At 37.5% G+C, this 10993-nt stretch overlaps 1 protein-coding gene and 2 pseudogenes across 2 annotated transcripts; all 3 read right to left on the bottom strand.

The window, feature by feature from the left end:
* Window positions 1–270: 270 nt before the first annotated feature.
* Window positions 271–3693, bottom strand: LOC149262171 (putative LRR receptor-like serine/threonine-protein kinase At4g37250; annotated as a pseudogene).
* A 2965-nt stretch (window positions 3694–6658) lies between these two features.
* On the bottom strand, window positions 6659–9155 carry LOC149262170 (adenylosuccinate synthetase 2, chloroplastic-like; annotated as a pseudogene). Its single transcript, XR_016258824.1, has 4 exons — window positions 9021–9155; window positions 8443–8892; window positions 8004–8315; window positions 6659–7026 (listed from the first exon to the last, which is right to left on the bottom strand). The product of XR_016258824.1 is annotated as an adenylosuccinate synthetase 2, chloroplastic-like (transcript).
* On the bottom strand, window positions 9006–9576 carry LOC149262169 (adenylosuccinate synthetase 2, chloroplastic-like). The gene is made up of 2 exons (XM_089375418.1): window positions 9460–9576; window positions 9006–9332 (listed from the first exon to the last, which is right to left on the bottom strand). Exons 1-2 carry the CDS (start codon window positions 9574–9576, stop codon window positions 9006–9008), a joined length of 444 nt encoding a protein of 147 aa, XP_089231544.1.
* Between the last annotated feature and the right edge of the window lie 1417 nt (window positions 9577–10993).

Here is a 10993-nt window from a genome sequence, read left to right as displayed (position 1 = left end):
CAGATGTCAACCATATGCCAGTTGAAGGTGAACACCAGCTGTCAAACATAGAAACAAAGTGTAAACGAAAAGCTCACTCAAAGGAAGGCCTATTGGCCTAAATATTGAAATTTTTAAGAAGACTCTGGCCATTTCATAAGCAGTTGAGTTGATAGCAAAGTTTGTCTGTTGTTGAGTCCCAATCATAGAGGTGTCTATATGAGTTATGTCAATGTCTAAGTAGAGTTGTTGAATATGGAATGTGGGTGTAAGTCCTCATCTCTGTCCAACTTATGTCAAAGCAAGGATGCTACATAGGAAGAAAGAATTGGTTAATCGGTTGTGGATGATGGCATTTTTTTCTAGAAAATGCAATACCTCCTTCATTGATGGTCTCTTTTGAGGGGAAGCAGAAGCACAATTCAATGCAATCCCCACAGACACTGAGATTTCTTCCCTTCCTTCAACCTCTGGTCGAAGAGTAGGATCTATGATGCGCAAAAGGTGATGCTTGTCATCAACAAAGTTTTGACCCCATGCTGCAAAATCCTTATCTGATGGTGGCTTCCCAGTAAGAATCTCCAGAAATATAACCCCAAAGGAATAAACATCCCACTTTTGGTTGTGTTTGAGAGTTTTCAATGCCTCTGGGGCTTGGTAAGGAGATTCAAAGTTCTTGGATGTGCTTGGATTGCCCAGCAAATCAGGTGTTGTTTGCAGGCTATTGCGGGAGCCAGTGGAGCATTTTCTCCCTGAAAATATACCTTCAAGGTTCCTTAGGTGGATAGCAGAGCTACTATACTTGACACTGGCAGTGTCCAGTAGCTTTTCTAGCCCAAAATCTGCTATGTATGGCTCCATGTCAAAGCCCAGAAGGATGTTGCTTGGCTTAACATTTCCATGAACAAACTTCCTTTCATGAAAACAGGGATAGACTCTGCACAGAATCTGAACAAGATTCAGTGATTTGTTATCTTTAATAAATTATTATATGACGCAGCAAAGATGAAGAATCCCAAATAATTTGACACATCACAGAAAGTTGATACCTATTCCTAAACTTCTCGTTTTCACTTTCAAAGGTATATTTCTTGAAGTTGGAACCAAACTCTATATTCTAGCTCTCCTTGCTTATATAGAGATGGGGATCTTGTATAATCGCTCTTTAGTTCTTTGATGTAACAACCTTCGTTCACATCTATGATGCTTTTGCCAAAAAAAACCTGCAACTTTCACTTTCCTTCATTTTCTTATTCTTGGTGTTTGTATCCTTCAGAAAATATAGAAAAGACTTTCAAGGTCTACAGTTCCATACACGGTCATTCTAAAAGGCATGGAGAAATCAGCCTCACTGGTGATGGCTTCAATTTCAAGGACTTGAGCAATTACTAAGCCAGTGGGATACTTCTGAATAAGGCTGCAGACTATTTGGAATAATAGCAAATGAAAATTCACTATAATATCAAATGCCACCAAGGTTAGTTGATAACAATCTAGCAGAGATAGTCCCAAGGATTAGCTTGGTTAGAAGATGCTTTAGTGCAAATGCTCAAGGAATTCTCAAGATCAAATGTAATTGAATATCTAGTGGTTACCAACAGTAGCTAAACATGGGAAAAGTGTGGAATCCATAAGGAACTCATTATATGCAGGCTTGTGATTACCAACAATAGCTAAACAGGGGAGATTGTGGAATCCATAAGAAACTCATAATATGCAAAACAATAACAATACAATGTAATTTTCCCATCAATTCAATCCATACTATTATGATGCAACACAATATCCCAATACTGTAATGTAATTAATTGAGTCATTATGATGTGTTCAGTCTCCAAACTGAAGTAATTAATGCAGTCATCAATAAAATATGGCTTACCAGGAATATGGTATAATGGACCTGTTCAATATATAACAGCAGAAACATTCCATAGAAACTGATATAAATACTGCAGCTAATTGTTCTCCAGCTAAGTAAGAAGATGTTATGTAGAATAAGATACAAATACAAGCACAGGGTCACTTGTCTTATTTCATGGTCTTCCTAAGAAGGCTTATGAAGGAAGCTGTGTAGCATTCTCATGGTTTTGATAAATTATCATTTGTTGCTGAGATGAACATGTATATATAAATATTCTAACTTGAAAAAAGAGCAGTTTCTTCTTTGTATATGCAAACTATAGCGGAACCAATAAATCTAATTTTCAATATTGATTTGCATCAATTTCTTTTGGTCCAACCAGCAATTAAAATCCATCCCCTGCCACTGCAACAATAATACACCATATATCACCTTCCCATTAAAACTGAGAATGAGCTGCAAGTAAACTGTGAGAACGCAGATGCCTCATAAGCATGGAGTTAAGTTTGATCCCTGAGCTTTGCTACAATCCTCAACTATAGAAATATTGAAATTTTTAAGAAGACTCTGGCCATTTCATAAGTAGATTAGTTGACAGGAGAGTTTGTCTGTTGCTGAGTCCCAATCATAGAGGTGTCTATATGAGTTAGGTCAATGTCTAAGTAGAGCTGTTGAATATGGAATGTGGGTGTAAGTCCTCATCTTTGTCCAACTTATGTCAAAGCAAGGATGCCACGTAGGAAGAAAGAATTGGTTAATCGGTTGTGGATGATGGCATTTTTTCTAGAAAATGCAATACCTCCTTCATTGATGGTCTCTTTTGAGGGGAAGTAGAAGCACAATTCAATGCAATCCCCACATACATTAATATTTCTTCCCTTCCTTCAGCCTCTGGTCGAAGAGTAGGATCTACGATGCACAAAAGGCAATGCTTGCCATCAACAAAGTTTTGACCCCATGTTGCAAAATCCATAAGGAACTCATAATATGCAGGCTTGTGATTACCAACAGTAGCTAAAGAGAGGAGATCATGGAATCCATAAGAAACTCATAATATGCAAGCGATTGAAGGGCTATCTTTGTAAAAAAAAAAAAAACAACCATGCAGAAACGAATTGAACGACATTTCCTACAGATATACATGAAATGGAAAAAAGAGAACAAGAGAACCCACCATAATAGGCATTTGCCAAGCTTCCATGTGGAATGTAGTCATAAACCAACAGTTTTTCCTCTATACCCCAATAGAAAGCTCGGAGGCGAACAATGTTGGGATGTTTAACCCTACCGATTGCTTTAGCTTCTGCTTCAAAATCCTTGTACCTTTCCAAACCACCATCACCAAGTCGCCTTACTGCAAAAGTCAGCCCATCTTCCAGAACTGCCTTATACAATATAGTATAACCACTGGCACCCAATATATATGCAGAGGCTCTGAGTAGCTTATCTAATTCCATGTCAAGATCTCCATTTAATGTCACAAAAGTTCCTTGTTGTTGATCTCCATTGTCCGAGACACTTCCATCTGAGCTCTCATCAACTTTTTTAAGTCAGAGACATCCAACTCTACCCGAATTGGAAGAACAATCTCCATTGTCATCCAACTGGATATTCTTGGTATTAGGCCCATCCTCTGACTCCTTCTTTCTTCTTGTTCCCTAGTAACGGTACATAAAAACTGCGCAAAGGAGGCTTATCCCTGCAAAATCACCAACTACAATGGCAGCTATGGTGCCTTTACTCAGACCTTTTCCCTTTTTGATAATAAGCATGGCTGCAATTGGTGAAGGTGAGCTGATTTTTGGAGGATCCGAGAGTGTTGAAGGAATTGAACATAAATTTGTCAGCATCATTTTTCTGATGCAAAAGAGCTCCAAACTGTGGAATGGGTCCAGTCAAAGGCACAAGGTTACCCCTGGCGTAAAAATTGCAAACGAAAATTCGCAGGCGTCTTCAACAACACCCAACACGAATCTGAAGAAAAATTTTGACAACGGCAATGGATTTCTCAATGGCTTTTCTTCCTCTGGGGCGGATTCGCCCTCAACTCCTGCAGATTCAATCACAAAAACCATTTGGACGGCAGATTCAATCACGAAAACCATTTGGACGTAGCAGTCATCGTCAGATGATTCATCTCTGACCTTATTTGATCCGGATCTCATTTCTACATTCAGGAAAGCCATGGATAAAATTTGCCCCAGAGATTCAATGGAGCCCGTTTCAGAGGTCTGTTAGGCAGCATGGGAAGCAAGAGCGGAGAAGATGAAAAGGGTACCCCAGGAAAATCTTTTAGGCTCCGATCTAGAAGCATTCAGGCGAGGGTTTGCAACTGTTTCAAATATCGTGAATAGTTGCAACCACTCAACTACCTTCCCTTGATCGAACGATTAACAATCTTCTAATCGTCTAACACATAATCTAACGGCACACAGGAATGACAAGTGGATTTTAGGGAAGTTCACTTCAGAGGGAAACACCTTACGGCGTAAATATCTAAATATTGTCTTCGAAATAATATAAAGGGCAAGTAAAAAGAAAAAAGAAGAAGCAAAAAGTCATTAAAATATCATCATTAAATCACATTATAAAATATTTAAAAGAAAATAAATATTTAAATAATGTCTTCGAAATAATATAAAGGGCAAGTAAAAAGAAAAAAGAAGAAAGAAGCAGCAAAAAGTCATTAAAATATCATCATTAAATCACATTATCATATCAAACAGAAATTAAAGAGTTAAAAAAAAAGAGATGAGAAAAATCGAAATAAAACAAAAATTAAAACCTATAAAACTTTAAAAACAAAATATTAACTAATTGCACTACATATATAACAAAATTTTAAAATTTCTCTTGAAAATATAAATTTATAAGAAAAATAAATTAAAAATACAATAATAATAATAAAGATTTACCACTTTACTTGGTTCCAATGTATTAACTAAAATTACTTTATCTTATCTAAGAATTTGTATTTCTTGGACATGAGGAAACATGTTAATAACCCCAAACCTAGAGATGTACCAATAATGAAACCCTAATCTTAGTTCAAGGGTCTCCAAGGTCCAGAACCAAAAATACCTTGAAAGTATTAACTAAAATTACTTCATCTTATCTAAGAATTTGTATTTCTAGGACATGAGGAAACATGTTAATAACCCCAAACCTAGAGATGTACCAATAATGAAACCCTACTCTTAGTTCAAGGGTCTCCAAGGTCGAGAACCAAAAATACTTTTCGTTCAAGGGTCTCCAAGAATTTGGTTTTTTTGTTGAAAGGTCTAAAAACACTTACGATTCCCATGTGTCAAATCAGATACTCCCTCAAAATAATAACAATTTTCTCGCAGTTAAGTGAACGGTAAATCTAGCTGAGGAATTGTCTGGATTGTTATGGAAATTTAGGTTATATTTAGAAAATATTTGGTAAAGATTTTTGTAAATCCAAGTTATAGTTGTTAAATTTCAAAATTTTAAGTGTCCTAGACGTTTTTGATGGTGCTGAATCTACTGATGGTGTTGAATCTATTTCTACTATCAAAAATAAAATTCAAACACTGCATCTACAAGATTTTTTGAAATTATTTTGCCCAGATTCCTACCACTTTTGGCCATCCAAACAATTCCTCCGCATCCAATTCAAATGGACAAAGGCACGGCAAGGCTATTTAAACAAAAGGATCAAATGGACAAAGGCACAACAAGGCTATTTAAACAAAAGGATCAACAATTCTCGGAACAATGTAATAAAATCAGTTTTTCTTCAAAGAATGTAATAAAGTCAGTTTTTCTTCAAAGCAATTTACATGCTTTTTCTTTGATTGCGGATTATCAGGAGGACAATCTTATTTTCTCTATATTATAAACTTTGTGACTGGTTTCTATATGTTCAACAGAACTGATAAATTATATATCTTTCATACACACAACTATGAACCTTTATAAGAGTTCTTATACCATATTATTATTTTGACATATCTCAGCTGGTACTACGGCCATACATACAACATAAATATGTTTTTAAGGTGGTAGGGTACTAATAACTGGGCAGAAATTATTGCATCTCGGGTTTTTTATACTTGTTTCAGTGGCTCAACATCAAAGATATTCAGGTATTTGGGGATTTAAAAGTTGCATTCATTGGATAAAAAGGCTCAATTGCTTTCGGCCTCCAGTGATGTCATACTGGTTTGATATAATCAAAATATCATTAAAAAATTCTTGTAGTGTCTAAAATGTTTCCAAGCCCCTCATCAGATTGTTGAGCATTCAGACGATAAACACATCTTTTACCTAAAATAGAATACTTTTGCACACGCTAATTTTCACCACAATGCAATTTGATTTCTTCTCTATTTGAAATCAGAAAGAAAAAGACAGAAAGATCTTCGGATGATACCTTCACTGATCATGGAACCCATTATCATCATGAACCTTTTAATACATGCTTGACATTCCTTTTTACGACCCTTGGGCATTAATTGGACACTAATTCCAAGAATCTTGAAAATATCAGCTAGAAACATTGTGAGTTTATCAGCCAGTGGTGAAATAGTGGCATAAAATCAGGAGAGGATAGAAAATTTCATTATCCAACACAATTGCACTTGCTGAATTTTACCAGCCACTGCAAACAGTGTTTTATATCTGAAAACACATCATTATCATGCCAGTAAACTATATATGCATTAGTATAATTTCTCTTTTTAGCTGCTGCTTTTTCTTCAGATATGGTAGTATGATTTGTTGGTTACATACCCTTTTTCAGTTTTGCAGTGAAAAGTTAGTAATACCTCTCTGTCATCAAACGCTCATGCATTGTAGAAAACAAGAGCCTATAATTTCTTGAATTTATTCCTGCTTAGGCTAACCAAAGTGTTCTGGACAAGGGACTGATATAAAAAAGTCACAAAAAGCCAAAAATGACACAGGGAATGTTAGGCCATTAAAAGTGTTTTTGACCTGCTTCTTGGACAGCAAACTCCATGGGATGACTTTAAAATCTGTTGATCCTATTACTTCACTATTAAAGCATCACGGCCTGGCCCAACACCAATATAATCGATTGGTATTCCAAGTAAACTCTCGATCCTTTCCACATAGAGGCAAGCAGCAGATGGTAAGTCTTGATAGCTTCTCACTTTAGATATATCAGCCTGCCATCCAGGCAGATCTTCATAAATAACCTGCATGTGACCAAGTTATATTAGAATTGGGTACCAGAGAAGAGAAAAATGCTTTTATCAAAATTTGAGTTTGAAATGAGAAACTTTCTCAAGGAAACAAGATTTCAAATAACCTTGACATGACATAATGTTAGAAACAAACTGCAAGGAAAAAGGAATATGACATATGCAGAATATTATCTACAAAGATACAAATAAAACTATATATTGAGAGAGACTCAAACTGGTATAAAATTAACAGTTAGATCCATGAAATTTATTAGTCAAAAGAATGCAAAAATGTGTTGTCAAGAACAAATTGAGGGTCAAAGGTTCAAGAGGCAAAAATTATGGGGCCAAAGCCTCAATGCAAACAAGCTTTCTGTAAGTTTTAGCAAAATAATTCATACATATACAATGTAGAGTACTAAAATAGTGGATTTCTGATTTTTTAAAGGTAGAAATTGCAGCATAGCACTCGATATAATGATCATCGTAAATGAAGCTGTCTGATTAAACCTCACAAGGATGTGAAGCTTAAACAGACAGCATCAGATAGGGATGCTCAGACTGCTCCAATGTGCTTTTCTGAATCTGCAACATGGTCACTTCTTTGGTATTTGTTTTGAAAAGGTGCTGATTACATATATCCTTGTGTCACCATCAACCTCACAACAGGAGGCATTTTCTTTTGTTATTACGGATGTCACTGCTCAATTGTGTCTTCGGATTCTCCAATTGCTGATTATGGATTTGAACCATATATGTATTCGTATAATCTAAAGATCAAAACACAGGCCTGTAGATGCCGGCCTGACATCTAGTCACAGTATTTTTTCACTTATTATGCCTGACGTTCCCCTTTTTCAACTGTTATGCATCACAAAATGTTTTTCAAGATACTTGCAATACTCATACATAATAATTACAGAAGCATACTATTTTAAGTTGCCCGTTAAGTAATTGAGATCCATGGCTCTGAATTAAAAGGAAAGTACCTCTACTTTTTGTAGAAGGTCAAGGTCCGCAGGAAAAGATTTCAACACATTTCCATCAAGCCCTTTATAGGCTATCCCAAGCCTATTTCGAGATAACCCAGAAAGTATGTCAAGCTTTGTCAGATTAAGTGCTGAGAAACCATTGATTTGATAAGAATATTTAAGTGCAACCAGATCTAGCCAACCACAACGACGAGGCCGGCCAGTTGTGGTGCCATATTCATGTCCAGCTGATCGAAGATCTTCACCCGCTTCATCCAAGAGTTCTGTCAGGTAAGGACCTGAACCAACTCTTGTTGTGTATGCTTTAGCCTGCAAATCAAAACCGTGGTTAGTCATCAGTAAATTTTTAAAACTTTCTTGATGAATCCAATTTTCATTAGAACTTTAACCTGCATGAATTTGCATATGCAAGTTAATAAAAAATCATCTCACATACCACACCAATCATATCACCAATATGTTTTGGAGCAATACCAAGTCCAGTACAGATTCCACCGGCAGATGGATTAGAAGAAGTGTCAAATGGATAAGTTCCAAAATCGACATCTAACATGGTCGCCTGGCCGCCTTCAACCAAAATCTTATTCCCGCCTCAAATCACTTACCCGAATACCATTCCGGATTGCCTTGCTTGCATAGCAAGGACCAATCCCTCTTTTTTTTCATTCCAATTAACGACCCTGCAAGTTCTGCTTCTCTCATTCCATCAATAGTTTGATGGAAATCAAATAGTAAATGAGCACGGTCAGAAATCAAGTCTTCCTTTGCAAGAAACTCCATTAGACTCAAGCCCGTCTATCTCTTCAAATAGTCCTGGAAGATGCACAACGGCTCCATTCCCAATAGTATTTTTTCACTTATTATGCCTGACGTTCCCCTTTTTCAACTGTTATGCATCACAAAATGTTTTTCAAGGTACTTGCAATACTCATACATAATAATTACAGAAGCATACTATTTTAAGTTGCCCGTTAAGTAATTGAGATCCATGGCTCTGAATTAAAAGGAAAGTACCTCTACTTTTTGTAGAAGGTCAAGGTCCGCGGGAAAAGATTTCAACACATTTCCATCAAGCCCTTTATAGGCTATCCCAAGCCTAATTCGAGATAACCCAGAAAGTATGTCAAGCTTTGTCAGATTAAGTGCTGAGAAACCATTGATTTGATAAGAATATTTAAGTGCAACCAGATCTAGCCAACCACAATGACGAGGCCGGCCAGTTGTGGTGCCATATTCATGTCCAGCTGATCGAAGATCTTCACCCGCTTCATCCAAGAGTTCTGTCAGGTAAGGACCTGAACCAACTCTTGTTGTGTATGCTTTAGCCTGCAGATCAAAACCGTGGTTAGTCATCAGTAAATTTTTAAAACTTTCTTGATGAATCCAATTTTCATTAGAACTTTAACCTGCATGAATTTGCATATGCATGTTAATAAAAAATCATCTCACATACCACACCAATCATATCACCAATATGTCTTGGAGCAATACCAAGTCCAGTACAGATTCCACCGGCAGATGGATTAGAAGAAGTGACAAATGGATAAGTTCCAAAATCGACATCTAACATGGTCGCCTGGCCGCCTTCAACCAAAATCTTATTCCCGCCTCAAATCACTTACCCGAATACCATTCCGGATTGCCTTGCTTGCATAGCAAGGACCAATCCCTCTTTTTTTTCATTCCAATTAACGACCCTGCAAGTTCTGCTTCTCTCATTCCATCAATAGTTTGATGGAAATCAAATAGTAAATGAGCACGGTCAGAAATCAACAGTCTTCCTTTGCAAGAAACTCCATTAGACTCAAGCCCGTCTATCTCTTCAAATAGTCCTGGAAGATGCACAACGGCTCCATTCCCAATAACGCATAGGGCTTTCTCATTCACTATTCCAGAAGGGACAAGGTGAAGAGCAAATTTCTTTCCCTCGCTATTGTATATGGTGTGACCTGCATTTGCCCCTCCCTGCAATAAAGATGTAGTATAATCGGTAAATATACTTACCAGTTAAGATGGATTTAACGACAACGAAAAAAAATGGAGGATGGGTGAGTACCTGAAAATGGGCCACAATATCATAGCGCTGTGCTAAAACGTCAACGAGCTTGCCCTTTCCTTCGTCACCCCACTGAGTTCCCAGCACTGCACACACTTGACTCAGGGATTTAAAAGGATCTTCCACTTTCTCTGCCTCAACAATGGCGTCGGCCTCCTCGACGCTGGCATTGCATTTTATCCTTCTACTCTGCAGTACAATTCGACCTTTAGCCTAATGCAAGTTCACAGAATGCGCAAACCCTGACCGCAACCCTTGCTGCCTCTTCTTCTTATCCTGTGAAAATCCATGCAAATTCGGAACACAGAGATCGTTAATCAGCGCAGATGCCATTTATTCCCACAGACCGCGGATTGAGCAACCTTCAAACCCCAAATCCCTAGCAGATGCTATCATCCAGTGCAAGCGGATAGCTTTTTTTTATGTAGGAGGGTAATCCAAAATGGAAGGGGCTGAAACTGAAGGATTTGAACAGAAGGAAACAGCTAAACATTCAGGAAAGCCATGGATAAAATTTGCCCCAAAGATTCGATTGTGTCAGGCAACACGGGAAGCAAGAGCGGAGAAGACGAAAAGGGTACAGGCAAATCTTTCAGGCTTTGATCTAGCAGCATTCAGGCCAGGGTTCGTGAACAGTTGCAACCTCTCAACTACCTTTCTTTGATCCAACGATTAACAATCTTCTAATCGTCTAACACATAATCTAACGGCACACAGTGAGGACAAGTGGATTTTAGGGAAGTTCATTTCAGAGGGAAACGCCTTACGGCGTAAAAATTGCTATAGCTACTGAAAGGTGCATATTTTGTAGCTAACTAGCATTTCTGCTGCTAAATCCAAGGTTGTACAGGTTCCCGTGAGTTTGAAAGACAAGCAGGACATATGGATAGATGCCATATGTCAGCCACATGGGTATCCACTTATTGGGCTT

This window comes from Pinus tabuliformis, chromosome 6, assembly GCF_031772625.1.
Source record: "Pinus tabuliformis cultivar Carrire ecotype Pingquan chromosome 6, CPIR1, whole genome shotgun sequence".
Lineage (NCBI taxonomy): Eukaryota > Viridiplantae > Streptophyta > Pinopsida > Pinales > Pinaceae > Pinus > Pinus tabuliformis.
This window is presented reverse-complemented; position numbering and strand designations above follow the sequence as displayed.